The sequence below is a fragment of the Cadophora gregata genome (genome assembly GCF_030347475.1).
Source record: "Cadophora gregata isolate MNR1 chromosome Unknown scaffold_5, whole genome shotgun sequence".
Classification (NCBI taxonomy): Eukaryota; Fungi; Ascomycota; class Leotiomycetes; order Helotiales; family Ploettnerulaceae; genus Cadophora; species Cadophora gregata.
This window is the reverse complement of record NW_026695928.1, coordinates 2,341,469-2,362,094: the sequence shown is the minus strand read 5'-3', so window position 1 is coordinate 2,362,094 and position 20,626 is coordinate 2,341,469. Positions and strand designations below refer to the sequence as shown.

The 20,626-nt window shown below is 49.7% G+C and overlaps 4 protein-coding genes across 5 annotated transcripts; 3 read left to right on the top strand and 1 right to left on the bottom strand.

Moving 5' to 3' along the window:
- Window positions 1-1,422: 1,422 nt before the first annotated feature.
- STE20 (signal transducing kinase of the PAK) lies at window positions 1,423-3,979 on the bottom strand (the record flags this gene model as incomplete). The annotated part of the gene is made up of 3 exons (XM_058505188.1): window positions 1,423-1,820; window positions 1,870-3,181; window positions 3,230-3,979. The coding sequence occupies 3 exons, from the start codon at window positions 3,977-3,979 to the stop codon at window positions 1,423-1,425; spliced, it is 2,460 nt and encodes an 819-aa protein (XP_058359745.1).
- A 3,624-nt stretch (window positions 3,980-7,603) lies between these two features.
- ONS95_011560 (uncharacterized protein) lies at window positions 7,604-12,834 on the top strand. 2 transcript variants are annotated; one of them, XM_058505187.1, is made up of 4 exons: window positions 7,604-8,045; window positions 8,121-10,222; window positions 10,271-11,241; window positions 11,289-12,834. In XM_058505187.1, the coding sequence occupies exons 2-4, from the start codon at window positions 9,042-9,044 to the stop codon at window positions 12,323-12,325; spliced, it is 3,189 nt and encodes a 1,062-aa protein (XP_058359744.1). In that variant the 5' UTR covers window positions 7,604-8,045; window positions 8,121-9,041; the 3' UTR covers window positions 12,326-12,834. The 2 variants fall into 2 exon arrangements, with proteins under 2 accessions (XP_058359744.1, XP_058359743.1); XM_058505186.1 differs by having other exon boundaries at window positions 8,025-8,887; window positions 8,937-10,222.
- Window positions 12,835-12,950: 116 nt separating this feature from the next.
- Window positions 12,951-14,955, top strand: ONS95_011559 (uncharacterized protein). Its single transcript, XM_058505185.1, has 2 exons — window positions 12,951-13,671; window positions 13,778-14,955. Exons 1-2 carry the CDS (start codon window positions 13,294-13,296, stop codon window positions 14,708-14,710), a joined length of 1,311 nt encoding a protein of 436 aa, XP_058359742.1. The 5' UTR covers window positions 12,951-13,293; the 3' UTR covers window positions 14,711-14,955.
- Window positions 14,956-19,442: 4,487 nt separating this feature from the next.
- ONS95_011558 (uncharacterized protein) lies at window positions 19,443-20,580 on the top strand (the record flags this gene model as incomplete). The annotated part of the gene is made up of 3 exons (XM_058505184.1): window positions 19,443-19,738; window positions 19,795-20,052; window positions 20,103-20,580. The coding sequence occupies 3 exons, from the start codon at window positions 19,443-19,445 to the stop codon at window positions 20,578-20,580; spliced, it is 1,032 nt and encodes a 343-aa protein (XP_058359741.1).
- Window positions 20,581-20,626: the final 46 nt, after the last annotated feature.

Below are 20,626 nucleotides of genomic sequence, written 5' to 3'. Positions count from 1 at the left end.
GCGTAGACACCATGAGAACCGTCATATCGAAAGAATTTGAAGATCATGAATCCTCGCCGAGTAGGGGGGGCCAAATACATGTCCAAGGGTAGCGAAATATTGGCGGACTGTTTGGATTGTGATTGGTGAAAACCCGATTGGCTGACAAGCGGTTGGACGAGAATACGTACCAGTCTTGGTAGAGTTGTGAGGCTGAAAGATGGAGACTCCGTAATACGATCTTGGGATCATAGATGAGGATCAGGAAGAGGTCCAAATTGATGCCAGCCAAGGTTGTGCCGAGTCCCGAGATAACCATTTCCAAGAAATACTGCCTACTTCCTCCCGACGTTCTGCATCTTTTCCTTCCAAAATATGTCTTTTCGAGTAGATTTTTCCCGTGGTTTCCTAGGCTGAGACTGTCTAACTCGAGATCAGCGAGAGAAAAGCGTATCAGTGTGCTTTGAGAGGATAGAGGCTGCTCACCTAGTATCGCTGTCTTGTGTGTCATTTGTTTTAATTTGCGAAGGAAGGCGGGCAAGACGCCAAGAACCGAATCACTGCAGGCAGGTCTGAGATTGACATTGGGAAAGAGACCAGGACGAGAGCGGGAAAAAGAAATAATCGGTGATCTTCGGAGGCAAGAGAAATTCATTCCCATCCTGTTCAATGTCTCTGAACTCTGACTCTGACTACAGGAAGTAGATAGAAACAAAGGAAACCACCGTCATTCCTTCCTTGATATGGACAATCCAACAACCCGACGTTCCCTCGTTGCAGTCGTTCCTCTCATTGCCTTCGAGTACGGTCCACCTCCCTGGGATATCAGCCGCTATCATTTCTCGCAGTCCTCCCAAAGCATCGTGTCCATTCCATCAGTCATCCGCTACTATCTTTTCCTCCCTCCCTTCCAACCTTGTCATGCCCGTGTCCGCTATGCCATCAAGCCAGCCGTCCATCTGTCTAATCACATTGTCAAGTCCATCCACCCAGCCCATCCTATGCCTAATTGGTCCAGCCAGCTGTCTCACAAATCAAACGTGCTTCTTGCACTCTAGATATGGCATGACATCACATCGTACGCCCGTTGATGAATATATAAATCACCAGATGATACAAATCCCAACCTGAACGCCTTGCTTTCTTGCAGTATTTGATGTGATGTATTTGGTGACCATGGAAATCCGAAGGTCGAATCCACAAGCATTGGAATTCGAATTGGTTGTCAAAGAAAGCTTTTTTGTGCATCATCTCCACCCAAATATCTCATGAGCGGGATTTGGAATATGTTACGATTGATTCTGCGTCGATTCTACTCCGTCGTTACGTGGAGACGTCTGGGAGAAGATTACGATGCCGCGGCCTTTTGGGCCTTTTCTTGTGCTCGAGCGCTGCGTGCTGAGCGAACGAGTGGTGACAGCTGGATTAGATCGGCGCATTGCTTCATGAAGTCGTGCTGTTTTGCATGTTAGCAATGGCGTCGCCAGGAGAGATGGGGCTACTTGCTCGTAAAAGGTCGTGAGCACTTGCTCGCTTCTCTGGGTCTACCTTCAATGCAAAGTACAGGAAATCCTTGAAGACAGGACTCAGCGCGTGCTCGTCCTTGATGGCAGGCGTGCCGTTTGTGGCAATTAGGTAAAGCGCTCGAAGTGGCGACTCAGTCAGATATGGGGGCTCGCCCTCGATCATTTCAATAGCCATGATACCAAGAGACCATATATCGACTTTGCGACCATATTCTTTTCGCGTCACAACTTCGGGAGCCATCCAATAGGGTGTTCCGACCATAGTTGTTCGCTTGTTATGAGCTTCATTGATCTGAGCACAGAAACCAAAATCGGCTGAATATGATTAGCACGTAAATCCAGACCAGGTAAAGGCATGACTTACTTAGCTTGATGTTGCCATCCATCGAGAGCAGAATATTGTCAGACTTGATATCTCGATGGATGACGCCCTTGGAATGGAGGTGTTGGAGGCCTTTGAGTGTTTCTCTGCAAACAGCCGCAATTTGACCCTCAGACATGATGTTAAATGTAACAACATCTGTCAAGCTTCCACCTTCCATAAATTCCATAATTACCCATAATTCTCCAGATACCAGATAGCTGTCAATAAAATTGACAATGTTCGGATGTGAACTCTCTTTCATGACAATAATTTCGTTAATGATCAAGTCTTTCTTTGGTTGTTGTTCCAGATTCATTTGTTTAATGGCAACCAAGCGATTGGTTCCTCTCTCATAGCCAGTGAACACTCCGCCTGAAGCTCCTTGCCCGATTTTTGTAAGATCTTTGTAAATCTCCCTTGGATCGCCTTCCGTACAAATCTGCTTCAGGCGTGCAACAATATCAAATCCAGTACTTTGACGCGCACGATGTCGGGGTCGTGGACCTGGAGCAGCTCTAACTTGCTGACTAGGATGAGGCACGCCATTAAGATTCGGTGCTTGCTGGAATTGGCCCTGGGAATTCGGAGGAGTGGGTTGTTGTTGGCGCTTACTTGGAGCACGAGAAATGGAGCCCTGCTGTTGTTGGGCTTGGTGCATGGCGGCTTCTTGCTGTTGCACCAACTGCTGAGTGTAGAGATCTTGAGGAGAGGTAACTTGGAGTGGTGTAGCGTAAGGAGAGGTTCCGTTTGCGCGTGAATTGGATCTGGAACGATGTTCCTCTGGAAGCATGGGCGCAGAATCTGGAGGGACATATGCCAATGCTGGTAAATCTTCACTCTGTCGAGGCATCCCAATGCCTGAATCTTTTCCGAGCATTGGAGGTGGTGGAGCTGCCCTTGTTGGGAATGCGACGGGCGGCCTTGGAGCTGGTCGAGTTGGAACCATGCCGTTGACATCCCTCATCTGAGAGGCGGAGGCTTGTCCCGGCCGTGGTACTGGAGGGGGAGATCTCGGGTTTTCGAAACTAGTCTCATGATTCGATGGGAATCGCGGACTTGCTGGCGGACTGGTCATTGATCCATAATTAGGAGTGTTCAGCAAAGCTGGAGAAAGTGGCGCTGGCGTCGAAGTGCCGACTCGTAATCCTGGCACTCTGGCATTTTCGAATTTGTCCCACACCTCATCTCCGCCTTTATCTGCATTCTCCTTGTAGAAACCAACGATTTCCATAACCACTTCTGGATTCTGCTCTTGTTCTTTCTTCGTGATGCCGCTATCGTTGATCATGCGTTGCCATTCTTTGGGTAGGCCCTAAATCAATCAGCGAACAACTTATTTCCTCTAAACAATTAGACTGACCGTAAATTGCCCCGTTTGATTATCATACCCAACGTGAGTAACGTGTACTGGGTTCTCTGGTGCCGATATCTTGACCCCTCGAGGAGATCCAACTCCAATGCTGCTCATGAATCCTGAAAATGCAGATTTCTTCCTAATCATACCAACCTTGGGCTCCTTGCTCTCGTCTGAATACCGCTTTGGGCTGATCAATTGATTCTCGCTCACGCGAGGGGGTGTCTTCTCGTTCATCCTGTCTCCTGCAGAAAAGCTTGCAGACTGCCGTAGAGGCGGGTTCATCATCCGCGAATCTGACACCGTGTGAGTGAGGGGTGGCGGGGGCGGACGGCGCAGAGAGTTCTGATAGCCCGACGCTTTCGTGGAGTCGATATGGCTTAGGATACCAGAGCCATCAAATGGAGCCCCAATCAGTTCAGACGATGACTTCTCACTCAGTGGACGCGTTCCTGTCGAATGCCCTTGTCCCCCACCTGGCGCGCCAAACTCCGAGCTAGCCAGAACTGGAGAAGGTCCGCTTCGATCGAGTGAGGAATTCGAGGAGTTCGACGTGTAGGCAATCGGATTTGGGGATGTAGTCTTGCGTGAATGTCCGTACACAGGTTGCGATCTGGGGTGAGGGGCCGAGGGAGCTCTTTGGAGGCTGCTCGAGGAGCGTTGACTTCTGATAGACTGGGCTTGAGATTCGAGGGCAACTGATGGTGGTGGCGCTTTCTTCTGAAGACGTCGAGAGGGTTTTGATATTGACTCCATACTGTGACGTGACGGGCGCCAGATTGTGAACGGACACCACGCTGTTTGAGCTGGGGAAGGGGTTGTGGTGGGTAGGCGGCTTTGGCTGTAATGCTCAGCCAATCACGCCTCGTAGGTGGGAGCAAGCGCCTGCAGAATACCGTAGAGTAGCTGTTTCTGTGTAGCAGCCGGTAAACCTGGGGCCATAAATAAGTAACGGCAGGACTCTCGACGACAGAGCCAGGGAGCGTAGGGCCTGTGGACGGTGGCCGAATGCGATGCGCTGCAGCGTGGTGAAGAATTCGGGTGAATTGGCCTGTTTGTGGTGGGAGTCGCAGGAGATACCGGGGATAGTGTATGGACTCGAACTGGAGTAGAGCTAGAGCTATGTATGGCTAGATGTCCGCAAAATTGATAAGAGTAGTCGCAAAAGAGAAGGACTGACAATGGACTGCCAGAAGAGGGACGTCTGGACAGGCAAGACGGTGCGGTTGAAGGGAAGGTCAGGTCAGGCCCGCCCAAGGCAGTTGGTGGTGGGGGATAGCTGTAGACTGGTCGGAGCAGGTTCTGAGCTCTCGATAACTGGTGTGACGAGGTTGGTTGAGTGGCAGACAGGAGCAAGAGCAGGAGCAGGAGCAGGAGCACGAGGTCGAGGTCGAGGTCGAGGTCGAGGTGATCCGGGTCTAATGTCAAATGTCCAGTGTCGGAGTATTTCTCTGCACAGCACAGCTCAGCACACACGCACGAGGCAGAGCGAGCGTTGAAAACAAGCCTGGTCTGGTTTGCTGGAGAGGCCGAGCAGAGCAGAATGAGAGTGATTCCCAATGTTTTGGTCGCGATCATTGGCCGACTCAGCAGGGCAGTGCAGTGCAGGATGTTGAAGGGCGACGTTCCATTCATTGGCTGCATGGGATCTGGAAGCCACTTTGACATGGAGGGGAAGGGAAACCCAGGAAGACCCAGCCAGCAGTGCAGCACAGGCAAGGACGCGCAGGGCAGGGCACCAGGGCAGGGCACCAGGGCAGGGCACCAGGGCAGGACACCAGGGCAGGCGAGGCAGGGCAACCAAAGCAGGACAGAGCAGGGAAGGTCAGAAATCAACCAAGTTAAATTTCCATTACCACCTACTGTAAGTAACGAGACCGACCACCTCGGCCACGCAAGGAAGGAAGGAAATAATCACGAAGGTAAGTTGCACCTTGCGGTTGGAGCTCCAGTAGTAATCCATTCCAACAAGAGACAAGATCAACACAAGAATAGACGCAAATCGAAGCACGGCACGATCCATGTCTTACAGTAAACGACCCGGAGCTTGCTAGCTTATTTTCCCTACTGTATTGTAAATTATCACTGCCCTGGCTTTGAAGCTTCAAGGCTTACTGTAAGTTACAACCAAATTACCTAAATATAAACTTTGCAACTGCTCTCTCACCTGCTTCCCGTCTCGCGGGTTGAAGTTATCTCATTCCACATCTCTCCACTCCGTACATGTTTTTTTGTTTTGACTTTCCTCTCCGGCAGCAACTAATCTGGTCCGCCCCGCCTTCAGTCTATGTGGGCGGTCCAAGAGACAGCAAGAAACTGCTCGGGATGCGACAGGTGGATGATGTTGATGTTCTAAACCCCCAACAATTACAAGCGCCTTCGTCATCTGAAATTGATGGCCGTCTCAGCATCTGCATCCACAGATGCCCTTAGTGTAGTAGCTACAGTACTGTACTGTGCAGTGCAGTGCAGTGCAACGCAGAGCAGCATTGGGCATGGCCCAGTATCTTCAACTCACTCCGTTTGACAGTTTCAATACCTGCTATCGTTCTGTTAGCCCTTTCTATTGGAGTTCCCGGATACGCAGAGCGTCCTTGCTCTCCTCCTTCTTCGCCCTGCCAACTAGAGTGTTACAAACGGAACACGGAGCGAGCAAACGAAGCGCTATTCTTCGACCCTGATGATGCGATGCGCAGACAAATGTTTTGGTTTGCTAACAAGTTCATCTCCATGCAGCCGGCACCCATTCTCCAATAGCAATCGAACCAGTGCCCTCTCGCCTTACCGAGTCTGCCTCAACGTGGATTTCCTGCACAGGGACATCGATCAAGCTGTGCGACCAACTCCGCCTCTGGAAAGATTCTGAAGAGTGCAGTTGATCCCTGATAATTTTTGATTTGGAGACTTTGGCTACTTGAAAATCTAATCATCCTGCGCCACCATCTCTCATTTCGGATATACCGTATCGATTGGCCTGAACAATTTCCTCTGTGAGTACTCAAAAAGAACCTCAAGCTCAAACTCCTGTTCGAATCGCTCCCATAAGGCTCTGCGCTGTGCTAAACACAACATAAAGCAGCTAATCTGTATCTTTCACATACAAGTACCTACATTGATGTCACCGCATCCGCTCGCACCTCGACAGGGAGATTGCACTCGGATTTTCGAAAACTTACGCAGTGACACGATGTTTATGGCTCCATACCTTCCGTTCAAGCATTGAGCCCCCGAGCAAGTCGGAAGAAATGCCGCAACCCTTCAGATGAAGCCCTAGCTTTGATTGACACGTTACCTTTGGGAATCCACAACAACTCTGTGTTTCTGTTCCCAACTACAAACAAAGTCTTCTGTACTCCACACATACCGACCCAAGAATTCCGGGACTGTCTGCATCCATATTCTTGAGAGCCAATGACAAAAACCTCTCGGATAAACCAGATTCAGGTATCCAATAGGCTTTTCAGAAAACAATTCTGTGGAGATCAACAAGTCGTTGGCTTTTGAGGGCTCCATTCTTCCAGTTTCTACTCGGCCTCCTTTTCGGCTTCCGCAACCCGAGATTTGTCCAACCCATCACGGATTTTTATCCCGAGAGCAAACGGACAGAGAAATGGACAGGACTGCTACAATCGGGCCAGAGTCGTATCCCGTTACCAAGGCAAGGCCGGTCCAAATATGATCACATATCGGGTCCCAAAAACAATCATCTTTTCGTCCCTGATTCCGTTTAACCACAATGGCCTTCGTGCAGTGCGTCGGTCTAGCAGGTAATTATTTCGTACATCGGAAGCTTGGGCTGCATTACATAGCGTTTGACCCCGTTGGCTTCATCGTGGACTTCCGCTTCACGAGCAAGATGTCCTACTATATTACCTGAATATCGCAACGTCAAAAGCATCAATCACAATCGTGCCACTCGGAGGTAAATGCCTTTGGTATCAGACCCCCAAGAGAAGAGGTGAGCCAGCTGAATTAGTACCCTCGATATGCCCTACTGCTCCAGGAACTTCCCAGGAAACATTGAGAGTCTTCATCCATGTCTTGCTGCCCCAGCTTCTAAGCCTTGACCCAAGCTTTCTGGGGAACTCATCAAGACCGTGCAATGCCAGCCACCAAGGTGAAAAGCAGCCTGCATTCAATTGTGTGGGAGACCATCGAATTCTCCTAAGTCGACCAAGTATGGTGGTATCAAGTTACCCAGTTGGACATTTTAGAAAGAATTATCACATGATATCCAACCCAAAATGGAAACCTCCCAGCCTGCCCCACTCTGCTTGTGGCTTGAGCCGATTGAATGTGGCACCTTGAAGGGACGACGTGCCGTTCAGATAGTTTATTGTTGCTGGCAAGCAAACATTCTCTGTGTTAAGCAATAGAAATAGGTGACATTGAATGGATGAGAGCAAAATCAAATATTTATCTGCGCCCTCCCCCTTTCACGTCTCTTCCTCGGTGTCACTTTCACCCACTCTCACTGCCTCAGGATCCAGACCGGCGTGGTGGAGCATTCGCTTATTTCCACTCCACTTCGAGTATCGGAGAGCTTCCACCACTTGCAGTCTGTCCAGAAGCTGCTCGATCTCTCTCCTGTCACCACCACCTCTCCCTTCAGACAAATCCCAACGGCGTCTTGCATGAGCCCTGCATCTTCCCCGCACATTCAATTGTTCACACAGAATCTGCCTTTCCGTCGCCCTTAATGCAACTCTCCAGAAACTAGAACAAGTCTAGTTCGGATTTCGACTTCGTGGCCTCTAAACGTCACTCTTGTTAACGGGATAGTTGGGTTTCGCAATTCACCAGTTCATCCTTCGTTATCTTGGTAAGTGAATCTCCATCTTATCTCTACACGTAGGCTCCCAGAATCTACAGTCTTACTAACCGTTCAATTGGGCAGGTTTTCTTATTTGCCGGATAAGCCTTGAGACCGAACTATACATTGCCTTCCACTTGCATTAAACAACTCGAACGCCCAATATGTCTGCTGAGAACAGTATCAATGGCAGCGGGCAGCTTTCTGCTGCACAAAGACTTCAACTGAAGCATATTGCGCAGAAGGCCAGCGTTGATGAAGTCGTCGACGAATCCGACTTGAAGCACCCCCCCGCGCCTCTGTCGGAAACACACGTCCTCGAAGATCTAGACGAGCCAGCACCCGCAAGCGAATGGCCTGCTACGATGTCTGCCAAGGCAGCAGGAAAGCGCAAAGCGGATGCGCCTTCAGGAAAGGAGAATACGCCAGTGTTGGACCCACATTCTACTACAGCTTTCCCTGGCTTAGGAGGTGCTCCAAAGCCTGCACAAGCACCAGTCCTCGCTGGAAGATGGGGTGGGAAGCCTGCTAATGGAACCAGTAATGGAAGCCCAACCAATGGCTCTGCGACGCCAACATCCGGTGCGAACACCCCTAGAGGCTCGTCACAAACACCGGCAGTTCAGATCCAGGCTCCGCGACTTGTTTTGCAAAAGAACGAAGTTCTACCTCGCAACCAGCTCAAGAAGCCAATGCCAGATATTATCAAGGATATCAACAAGAAGTTGAGAACAAATTTGACAATGCGGACGGGAGAGAATGGCATCTTGGAGTTCAGAGAGACAAGTAATCAAAAGGAGGCACTCAAGCAACAGGCAATCAGAGATTTGGGCGCTCAAATTGGTGCTAAGGTCAGTCACAGGTAATTCTCCGCTCAGGGACAATATTGACAGTCCGTAGTCGTCCTCCAAAGTTTCCATCCCAAAGTCAGCTAGAGCCCATATCATCGGAAAGCAGGGATCGACAATCAAGGGTCTACAAGAGACAACCGGAGCTCGTATTCAAATGCCCAAGATGGAAGACATGCCACAAGGAGGCGATGAAGATGATGACATGATTGATATCGTTGTTGAGGGGAACCCAATTGCTATTCAATTGGCAAGGAAAGAGATTGCTAAGATTGCAAACGAGAGAACTCCTGCGATCAACACAAGACTGCGGACCATCCCAGCCGAGTTTTACCCCTTCCTTGCTGGGCCAGCAAGCTCGCTTGAGGAGTCGCATGGTGTTCAAGTTCGAGTACCCCCACATCACACTTGGACCTCTCAACCACCTCCCCGGAAAGCTGGTCCTGGCCAGGCCGAGTTTCTTCCAGCTTTCGGCGACAACCACATCACACTCGGAGGTGATCGCGCTGCGGTTCAAGCTGCACGTTCGGAGATTGAGAGGTTAACCCAGGAGCTGAGACAGAGACTGGCTGTTGAGCAATATGCTGGTATTGATCGGGGCCAACATCAATATGTCATCGGTCAACAAGGCAAAACTCCAGAGGAATTCTTTGGCGAGACTCAATGTGCTATCATCCTGCCAACCGATGATGGTGAAGATATAATCACCTTCATTGGTCCAGCTGACAAGCTCAAGGCTGCAAAGGAATATGCCACTGACTTGGCATCAAGTATCAATTCTTCTTCGTTGGACGTCTCGAGACAATTTCGAAATGCCCCCGGAGGTGCTCGTGTGCATGCTCGCAATGTCACTCAATACCTTCGTGATCGCAAGGAAATCGAGAGACTTGAGTCACTCCACAAGGCCAGTATCGTCACTCCAATCTTAGACGATGGTGCCGGTGCTTGGGAACTTTACTTCAGAGACAGTGCTAGCGGTATCCGTGCCAAGGACGAGATCAACCAGATCCTCGGAGCTCATCCACCTTCCCGTATGGCCACTGTACCGATCGACCCATTCTTCCACCGCCATATTCAGAGAGACATTACTCCCCGTGTCAAGAAGGAGTACGGTGTTCATGTCGTTATTCCAGATGCTTCTGAGCAAGGTGCTCCAGTTCTCCTCGTTTTCGAGGGTGACTCTGGTCTGAGCGCAGATTATCAAGTTCCCCGAGATACCCCCACTACCGAGGAAATCAAGGCATTCAAGCAAGGTCTGGAGGATGCTCGGAAATATATTTTGGATATCATCAGCAAGCAAGCCGCTATTATCTCAACATCGATTGATGTACCAAAGATGTAGGTTCTGTTCAACCTGAGACCAGTTGTACTAGCTAACGTCTTCAGCTTCCACGATAAGTTGCGCAGATTCATCCAAAAGGAGCAGCAAGATCGCGAAGCAGATCAAATCCCTGTGCGAGTCACTAATGCAGGTACTATCGTGACCCTCAAGGGTCCAGCCCCTGCCGTTGAGGCGTTGGCTGAGAAGGTCAATGCGTTTGTTGCCACAGCCATTGAGGATGAGAAAGAGCGTGGCTTCACCACTACTTTCGACTTCCCACAAAAGCATGCCAATCAACTCATCGGAAAGGGCGGTGCCAATATTCGGGACTTGCGCGACAAGTTCGATGTCGAAATCAATGTCAACGATGGAGTTGTTGAGCTTAAGGGCCCACAAGCCAAGGCCGCAGCTGCTAAGGCACACATCACAGCACTCGGTCGACAATGGGCCGATGAGGCAACATATATCCTCAAGATCGATCCTAAGTTCCATCGTGAGCTGATTGGTGCTGGCGGTGCACAGATCAACAAGCTTCAGACACGGTACAAGGTCCAAATACATTTCCCAAGATCTGCCAAGCCTGTGAAGGATGATCAATCAAACGCCGATGCTGCGAGCGATGCTGGCCGAAAGCCTACTAGACGCGAGCAAGAGCCTGACGAGGTTACCGTGAAGGGGCCTAAGAAGGGAGCTGATGAAGCCAGAGATGAGCTCTTGAACCTCTACCAATATCTCAGGGATAACTCACATACCGCCGCCATCTCTGTCCAAGCTGGTCAGATTCCGTCTTTGATCGGTCAGCGTGGAAGTGGTATGGACGAGATCAGACAGACCACTGGCGCCAGAATTGAGATTCCAAATGCCAGAGATATCAAGGACCCAAGCACACGTGTCGAGATTGTGATCAAGGGCACATCATCTCAAGTGGCACAAGCACGAAAGTTGATCGACGCCAAGAGAGACGTTTTTGACACGACTGTCACAAAGACTTTAGAGGTGGAGAAGAAACACCATAGAGCTCTCATCGGCGCTGGAGGTTAGTATTTCCCGAACCATACTTCTGAGCATTACTGACATTCGCAGGATCTGCTCTTCGTGACATTGTCGTCAGTGCTGGAGGATCTGACGACCGTCGGGAGCTTGCAAGAACGGTCCAGTTCCCCAAGGCTGAGTCTGATGGAAATGTCATCAAGGTTGAGGGCAAGGCAGACGTTGTAGACAAGATCATTGCGGCCATGCAAAAGATCGTTTCCGAGCGTGAAAACCAGACCACCGAGTCTTTCGATGTACCAACTGAGAAGCATCGCTCGCTCATTGGCCGTGGAGGAGAGACGAAGAAGGATCTCGAGTCGAAGTTCAAGGTATCGATCGATATCCCAAGACAGGGAAGCGAGCAAAGCGCGATCAAGGTCACTGGCCTACCATCAGATGTCGAGGCAGCCAAGAATCATATCTTGAACATAGTGAAGGATCAAGAGGGTGAGACTGTCCAGGTCCCAAGAAAGGTCCACCACACCATTGCGGACAATGGACAATTCTTCAGAAGACTTCGTAACGATCACAAAGTTACTGTCGACCACGCAGGCCACAAGATCCCACCAAAGCCAGAGGCACCAACCAACATTCGTGGCAGTGGAACAAACCTCCCCCTCCAAACAGATGAGCCTTCCGAGGATGCCCACATCTGGAACATCATCAACAATTCTGGATCTACTATTGATGGTGAGATTCCATGGATCCTTCGCGGCCCTTCTGAGAACGTCACCAAGGCAAAAGCAACTCTCGCCGCAGCCATTGAATCCGCTTTGAAGAACACCACCGCCGGCTACCTTATCCTCCCCGATCCTAGCACCTATCGCTTCGTCATCGGTCAAGGTGGAAGCAAAGTCAACCAGATCCGCAAAGCCACTGGCTGCAAGATCACCGTTCCTCGTGATCAAGCTGGCGGCGAAGCCATTGAGATTCTAGGTAGCGCAGAGGGCGTCGAGAAGGCCAAGGACCTCGTCCTCAAGGCTGTCCAAGAAGGCCTCAGCAACAACTCAGGTGGCGGTCGATCTAACGGCAATGGCAATGGCAGTAGCCAAGGCTATGCCGCGAACGGAAACGACAACTGGGATTAGTTTCATCCAATTTTTGAACCAGGTGGGCATATGATGACGGAAGTAGATATCGGACAATTGGATGGATTGATGGATGGACCTGCAAAAAAGTGTCTCACAAGACCGTCTTCTCTTTTGGTGCTGCGTTCATTCATATGCGGTCGTACGATTAAGCGTGGAATTTCTTCGTCTTTTCTTCGTTGCATATTTGCGTTGCGATGCGATTGCGTGGGTTTGTATTAAAATAAAAAGAACTTTGCTTTTGCTTTGATTTGCTCTTTGTTTCATGCGCAGGGAGGTGAATTCATAGGAACATGCAGGCGGTGATGGATAGTGGAAAGTGCGTGGAAGTTGTGGTTGGTGGGTAGTTAGTTCATCAGAAGACAAGAAAAATGACTTGTAGCCTTGGGTACCTATCTTCCACCTCTTTTCGTTTAATTGGCACTGGTGATTTTCTGATCTGCCAATGTGGATTGAGCAACTGGCGGAGCGAACAACGCTGCGAAAGCACCTCTGAACCCTGATGATGAAGTTTTGAACGAATTGAAGCAGCTTCTAACGTATATATCAGAGACTTGAATGCGCTCTCATTGACCAAAGACAATCTACAATATCTATTTATCTTCATCTCTCACTACACTGTCAAGTGGAGTTGACGAAACAACTGGCTTCAACCCCAGCTCGCTTACGGTTAGCTCGATCAATAGAGGCGTTAATCGCTGACGTTAGAAGGACTTACGACAATACCACTAATCCGAACATGCGAATCAGCAGTGTTTACGCGTTTCGATTTCACGTAAAACCTTACTTTATCATCAAGCAACAAGGATGGCTCTTCAAAACGTAAATCCTTCTTTTACTCGCTGTGCCACTTTATCGAAGTAAGAAATTAGGAAATTCAGTCAGAGATATATCGTATAGAGCCCAGCAATCCTCAACTTCCAAGACTCGTCATCAAATCTTACTCTTTGACAAAGTAACAAGTCATAATGACAATCAACATCGCCATAATCGGCGGCGGCATCGCCGGTCTCTGCCTCGCCCGCGGGCTCTCCAAATCAAAAACCCTCAACAACCCAAACCAAAATCAAAATCTCACCATCACCGTCTACGAAGCCGCCTCCCAGTATCTCGACATAGGAGGCGGTCTTGCGTTCCACGGCAACGCGATGCGTGCACTTGCACTCATCGATCCGGAATTGCAGGCGGAGTATTTTCGCAGAGCGACGCTGATGAGTGAGAGGGATGTGGAGATGGCGACGCATGTTTTGGTTGCTGATGGGGTTGGTGGGGAGGAGGGGAGGCCGGTACTGTTGGCGGAGTTGGGGAAGGCGAGGGGGAGGAAGACGGTTGCGAGGTGTGATTTGGTGAGTTGTTAGCTTTTCTCGCCCGGTGTTTTGAAAAATGGTCCTGGGAAATTCTTTGTTCTCATTCCGGACACTGATGAATGCTGTGAGCTGACCAGCTGAGCAGTTAGAGGGATTTTTGAGTCTGGCTCCTGAGGGAGTGGTGAAGTTGGGCAAGAGATTAGAGAATATCGAAGAGGACGAGCAAGGTATCTCATTGACATTCAAAGATGGCAGTACAGCAAAAGCAGACGTTGTCATCGGATGTGACGGCGTACACAGCATTGTCAGGAAATATCTCCTCGGCGCAGATCATCCTGCCGTTGAGCCCAAATGCCACGATAACTGGGAATGGATCGCACGAGCCTTACCCGCTGAGGAAGTGCGGGAGCTGAATCCGAATCTGCTTACTTACGTCCCGATTTTATGTGGCCATGGAGGGTATATGAATGCGATACCAACGCATTTCGGGAAGACGCTAAACTTGACGGTTGTTCAGAAGTCGCAGCAGACTAGACTGACAAATGGGACTACGGATGGGGCTTCTCATCAAGATAAGAAGAAGTTGTTTTTACCTGAGGATTCCACGCACTGGACTAAAGACGCTCGAGATATTTTGGCTCTCGCCCTACGTAACCCAACCCTAGACTGGAAACTCGCTGACCACGACCACGCGCCTTTCTACTCCCGTGGAAACATATGTATGCTAGGTGACGCAGCACACGCAACTATGCCCTTCAACGGCCAGGGAGCAGCGCAGTCAGTTGAAGATGTGGCGATGCTGACAGCGCTGTTTGAGCATGTGTCGGAGCTGAGACAGGTGGAGAGGGCGTTTGCGGTGTATGATGAGATGAGGAGGCCCAGGACGCAGAAGGTGGTGGAGATAAGTAGGGAGTTTGGGAGGATGTATGCTTTTGCTGATGGGGAGGTGGGGGAGGATTTGGGGGAGATGAGGAGGAGACTTGGGGAGGGGGGGAGGTTTACGAATGAGGTTGATTTGGAGGGGTTGAATGAGGAGGCTGTGAGGAGGTTTTTGGGAGTGGCGGAGTATAGGTTTTGATCTTGATGGTTGAGGGAATTTCTTTCAATTCTGCAGTCTTTTGATCGTTCTAATGCTAGGACTTGAAGTGAAGGAGCTGCTAGAAGACGGTCGGTGGAAAGTATAAGGCATCATGATAATCGAAAAGAAAGCTTGGTGATTTGAGCACACTGATCGACAGATTTTCAAAAGAACCACAAACAATAAGGAGAAAATCACAAGAAACCTACTGAAATGAAATAGTGATGAATGAAGATCAAGCTGGGCTGTCACAGCTAAAGTTGTGTTAAAACCTGCGGTTATCTGGAGCTTTCTCATTGTTGCACTGGCATTTGTCAAGGGCAAGTTCCATAACGTATTTTGTATGTCAAAAAGTGCATAGCACTGATTCATGTCAGATTTGAAAGTAATCTGTAGCGGTCCCGGACACATTTCCCCGCCTGAAGAAAACCAGCGGTGACTCGACTCGACGTACGCCAAACACACACTATGTATGTATGTACCTGCAGACGAGCCGGGAACAGATAACAAATGGTCCCCGCCTTGCAACGGTGAAGGCTAGGTTTTCTAATTCTTCGACCGCCACCCGTTACCTGAACCGACTTTGAAGCGTACACAGAGCATTTCTGTGCCGAGATTGGAAACATGGCTATACCACAGTTATTCGTTTGTTCTATACCCTTCCCGTTGAGTATTCGATCAAAAGGGGAGCTTTGCGGTCCGTTCCTTGCAATGAAACCATTGGGATAGAAACGCGACTTTGCGGTGTAGAAGCATTGTGCATTCGGACGTCCAGCATTTCAAGCTAAGCCCTCGCCTAATGCAGGAGACATGCCGATTGGAGAGTTGCCCGTTGTCCGTTGTCCTCGCATCTCCTTCCACTCTTAAGCTTCTGCATGCTCCAGAAATTCTGCAAGCCAAGAGCTTGATAGATTCAGACTCAAGTTTTCTGGATACAGAGAAAAAAAATCTTCATGAAATTATAGGCTTTAGGTAAAGGAACAGTCAGCAAGATCATGACGTGCTACGGCTGGATAGTAATCAGGGGGTCGAAGAAAATCGAGGAGATTTCTCGGGGTAGGCAGAGTACTAGGTGGCGATGGAAGTAAAACCCTCCTCACTCAAGTGGCTCGAGTGCTATCTTTGGAGTATTTTGCTGACCTGATAAGTTTGCATGTCACGACAACTTTGCCTCTTATGATCTGGATGTCCCGTACTCTGTTAGAGTCTTCCGAGCCATGAATACCAGAAGGCCAAAGAACTCCATGAGGTGGGATGGAATTATGATGAAGTAACCAGATACGCACTCATTCCAAAGCAACCTCTCCAGCCTTCTCCGAACACCACGGTCTGGCAAACAAAGGAAAAGCTATCCCCGTCTCGAGACAAGTGTCTATGGTGAGATCCGCACGTTTCGTCGCGGGACAAGTTTGGCTTGAGTGACGGTCGCTAAACTTCAGGGCGTGCATGGACGGCACAGCACATCTCAGCCCTAGTCAGGTTCACGTCTAGCCTCCTTACGGCGAAAAAATTGGGAAGGCGAAGGCTTAAATAATGTAAAAATAATACACTGCAGACTTTTTCGGTGCTAGTGTCAAGGGACTAACCTTCCTTGTGGAACGGAAGCCGGCTGGTAATGTTTTCTAGAAGCTTTGTGCGCTGCTTGGGTTCTTTGATGCAAGGATTTGGGACTGTAAGAGAGAAGAGGATGGTTGCGTGGCAGGATGGATGAGGGTGGCGGATAACCCCAAGATAGATGTGCTGAAGATATCGTTCTTGATATGCAGCCTTCTGCTGTGCCCTGACTTTGAAATGGGAGTTGTCTTCTCATAGGAGAATTGATAGTCAATCAACTGTCTCGGAGTGCCTGATTCGGTGATTTATCTTCCTCCTTCCGCCATGGCTTTTCGCTCTGCTCCTTTCGTGATAAACGCCGACTACTATTTTCTTCGTCCCACGCATCTCTCATAAATAATCCCACACCTGGTCCACGCCCACGCCGTCAGATCAGTGCCGTTACTAGCTTCTCTAGCCTGCAGCCACTCGGCCATTCGCTCCCCTTGAAGCTTGACGCAAACGCCATGGGACAGGAGTGACTTGTGCAGTTGTGTTACTGTTGTGTTGTCCTTGTCGGCGTGGTCGAGGATCGCAAAAGCAAGTTGACGAGCCCGTAATTTTATTTCGCATCAGATGACAAGCCGTTGTCTTGCAGCAAGGCCAATGCGGAATGCCAGTGCCAATATTATGCTGCCAACGTGGGATTGCCTCTTGAAACTTCGAGGACTTCGAAGCTCTCACTCACACCGCCATGATAGCTTGCTAGCTTTGCTGCAATACAGCTTGTGGAGCGAATGCATTCTGTGCGGAAGACTGGAGCTATGATGAGGCGTATGGGGACAATGCCGCTGCCTAACAGTGGATACTCTTGGCCTGTTGAATCCACTGGTCGTTGCTCTCTCCACCTGCTCTCATGCCGCTTCCGGGCTTCCAAGCTTCCACGGACACACTTCGTGGGAGATCCTCGCTTGTGGTCCTCGGTCTTGTCAGGTTGTTTTGCACATCAAACGAAAGTTGCTGGAAATCCCACTCTGAACCCGGCCCGCAGCCATGCCTTGCCTCGTCCATGCATGCATGCACTGTTATCAGATCCCTCCGGTTCAGGCGAGGCTGCTGAATCGTGACGACTCCACATGTGTGAAGGAGAGGCTCTCGTTGGTCTTGTGGCTGGAAACAATCATTTTGATATATTGATCACTTCGCACCAGAGACGTCCTCAAAACATTAAAAATTGGATATCAATTTCCTCGATGCCCGCTTTCATGTCTCAACCCCATTTTTCACAAGTCGAAAATACTCTTTATCGGCAGCAGTTCGCCACTTAGCCAGCCGCACCCGGAGTCTCTCTATCGTTCGGGTTTGATCTCCCCGTTCTGTGACATGACAGCTCTAAAGAAAGAAGAGACAACAAATCCCCCAGAGCCTGTCCTAGGTCGCTGGGTACCAGCCCTACCCTGTCGTGGTACCTGCCTCGAGGTTACCTCTCGACCCCTCGAGAGCCGTCTGGGCCACTCGAAAGTGCAGACTTGTCCAGCTGATCACTGAACGGCCGCACAGAGCTTTCCCCATTAGCAATAGAAATCGGAGGTACCAGTACCCCTTTCGGTCGTACCTGGGGAAGCGTTGAGAAACACTGGGGGGGCTGGACCATGGGAGATTTCCATGGACATCACATGCAGCTCCCGCCTCACACCGCCTCACAGGAGTCGACATATTGCGAGGTGATTGAAGGGACCCCCACGGACTCGGTCAGCAGCAACAGTGTGCAAATAGTAGTGATAAATGCTCAGGGTAGCTCAAGACCTGCCTGAACGAGCAAATAAAAACACCAAGACAGAATCTTCATCAAGGCAGATTCAGGTCCCACGCACAAAATGGGGCTCTTCCTGAACCCTGAAGATCTCTGAAAATCGCACTTAGCTGGAGCAGATTTAGAAAAAGGTTAGAGGGTTTAGGCCTCTTCGGGGCTTTAGGGGCCACCTGGCACTTGACCTTGGCCAGTTCAGTCCCATCTCCCGGAACCCAGCATCCTGGACCCGGAGCGCCAATAGTGGAATTAGTGGACTGGCTACAGGGACTCCATGCGCTAAACACACTAAACGCATGCACTGTAGCACGGACGTCGCCGCTAACGACAGCTACCCTGGTGTGACCTTGCAGGCGCAGGGTAGCCAAGCCCAGCGTGCTCTGTAATCTGACGGATAGCGGCGATATGTGACGGTCCAGCCAGAAAAATTGTAGAAAAACCTCTGCTCCCCTCCCTCCTTTCTCTTGCTCATCCGTACTTATTCCACTGCTCGCTTTCAGATACAGGTTCTGTTTAACTCGCTGCTCTTGCTCCGCTCGTCTCTACTTGAATGACGTTTGTTTTTAGAGGATACGCTTTGCTTTTGCAACGCCACTGACACTTTGACGAAAAATTACGAAACAACTGACTGTTCCGTCAATCAACCCCATCTGACAACTTCTCGGCGATACCGGTTTGCCCATTTCGAGCATATATATCTGCAGGGGACTCGCACAGAAATACCAGAACGAATAGACGAAAAGAAAGAACTGCTACTTCGCTAGACTTGTTTGCTTGTTTGCCCGCCCTTGCTAGACTTTTGCAACTTTTGGGAATAGAAGGAAACGACTTTTGCACAACTCCATTTGAGATTTAATAAGAGGAAAGACCAAGAGCTGGGCTTCTTCTGCCGCATCTTTTCGATATATACTTCGGCTTTTTCCTCATCAGCATTTCTTTCGGATACCCTTACGTTGCGTCAGCATCTCGTCACTTCATTCACCTGTTCGACGTTGTCTTGAAATTTTGAAGGAGAACTCATTGTATGGCTACAAGTTTCATTCATTTGTCCTGTTCTGTGCGATGTTGTACTTGGAGTGAATCTGCATTGTCGGAGAGAGCAGCTCGCTAATTCATTCTCAAAGACCAAATAAACCCCAATTAGGCCATTCATTTGCACTTTCGAGGTCATTGAATACCAATCAGGCACAACAAACGTATTGATTTAAGAAGATCATCTGGACTCTCGTTCAGGCGTTCTCTTCGAACTATTTAAGGACCAGCTTTCACATTCAAGACCATCATCTTCCACAAACAAACACTCGAAATCCGATCTTCAATATCAAGACCACAAACACCTTCGAACTTTTTCACACTTTCCCAGATACCCAACAAATATAAACCATAATCATGTTCTCCAGACCTGCATTGCGCGCGGCTCGCGCCGCCAGAGTTGCTACTCCTGCTTTCAGAGCTGCCAGACCCATCACTTTCTCCGCTCCCCTCAATGAGCCAGCACCAGATGTTGTGGCCGCCACTGAGGTCAAGCACAGCTCCTACGCTGATGGATCAGTTGAGAGATCAACAATTGTGGTTAATCAAAACACCATCGAAAAGTCTGGCCCATTGAGCAAGGCTACATACCAGAACCTCCCACCAACAATGCAGAAGATGTCCTTGATGGACAAGGTGGTTGTTGTGACTGGGTACGTTCTCATAATATCATTCAAAAAATATTTAAAACTGACTTCTTCTTTCTCAGTGGTGCTCGTGGATTGGGATACAGCATGGCTCAGGCTTGTGCAGAGGCTGGAGCCAAGGCTCTGATCATTCTTGATGCCAATCAACAGCTCGGAGAGGAGGCTGTTGCATCCCTCCACGCCTTGACTGGTGACACTGTCCCAGTCGCTTTCTACAACGTTGATGTTCGTGACGAGAACGCCATCAACGAGTCGATCAACGCATTGGTCAAGGCATACGGCGTTCCAGATGTCCTGATCAACTCCGCAGGTATTGCTGAGTAAGTTCCTCTCTTTCTGCGATGAATTTGCAAAGCTAATGATCACATAGCTCCAACATGCCAGCCGAGACCTATGACACCAAGAAGTGGACCCGCCTCATCGACATCAATTTGACTGGTTCATTCTTGATGGCACAAGCAGTTGGAAAGCACATGATTGACGCAAAGAAGCCTGGATCCATTGTTTTCATCGCCTCGATGTCTGGTGGGATTGTCAACTACCCACAAGAACAATCTTGCTACAACGCCTCCAAGGCTGGTGTCATCCAGCTCGGAAAGTCCTTGGCCGCTGAGTGGGCTAAGTTCAACATCCGTGTCAACTGCATCTCCCCCGGTTACATGGACACCGCACTCAACAACGTCCCAGCTCTCGATGCCCAGAAGAAGATCTGGAAGTCCCTTACCCCACAGAACCGCCTCGGTGCCGTTGACGACTTGAACGGTCTCGCAGTTCTCCTCGCATCCGACGCATCCGCCTTCATGACCGGCAGCAATGTCATCATCGACGGCGGCTACACCCTCTACTGATCGCTATTGAGGCGAAGAACAGACCACCATAAGAATTGCGGAAGGG

What these genes read in the sequence shown, in the direction of transcription:
- ONS95_011559 (XM_058505185.1), top strand. Translation starts at nt 13,294, where the DNA reads ATGACAATCAACATCGCCATAATCGGCGGCGGCATCGCCGGTCTCTGC. An exon ending in CGGTTGCGAGGTGTGATTTG is followed by an intron (nt 13,672 to 13,777) that starts GTGAGTTGTTAG and finishes CCAGCTGAGCAG; the next exon opens with TTAGAGGGATTTTTGAGTCT.
- ONS95_011560 (XM_058505186.1), top strand. Translation starts at nt 8,201, where the DNA reads ATGTCTGCTGAGAACAGTATCAATGGCAGCGGGCAGCTTTCTGCTGCA. An exon ending in GCGCTCAAATTGGTGCTAAG is followed by an intron (nt 8,888 to 8,936) that starts GTCAGTCACAGG and finishes GACAGTCCGTAG; the next exon opens with TCGTCCTCCAAAGTTTCCAT. An exon ending in AGCTCTCATCGGCGCTGGAG is followed by an intron (nt 11,242 to 11,288) that starts GTTAGTATTTCC and finishes TGACATTCGCAG; the next exon opens with GATCTGCTCTTCGTGACATT.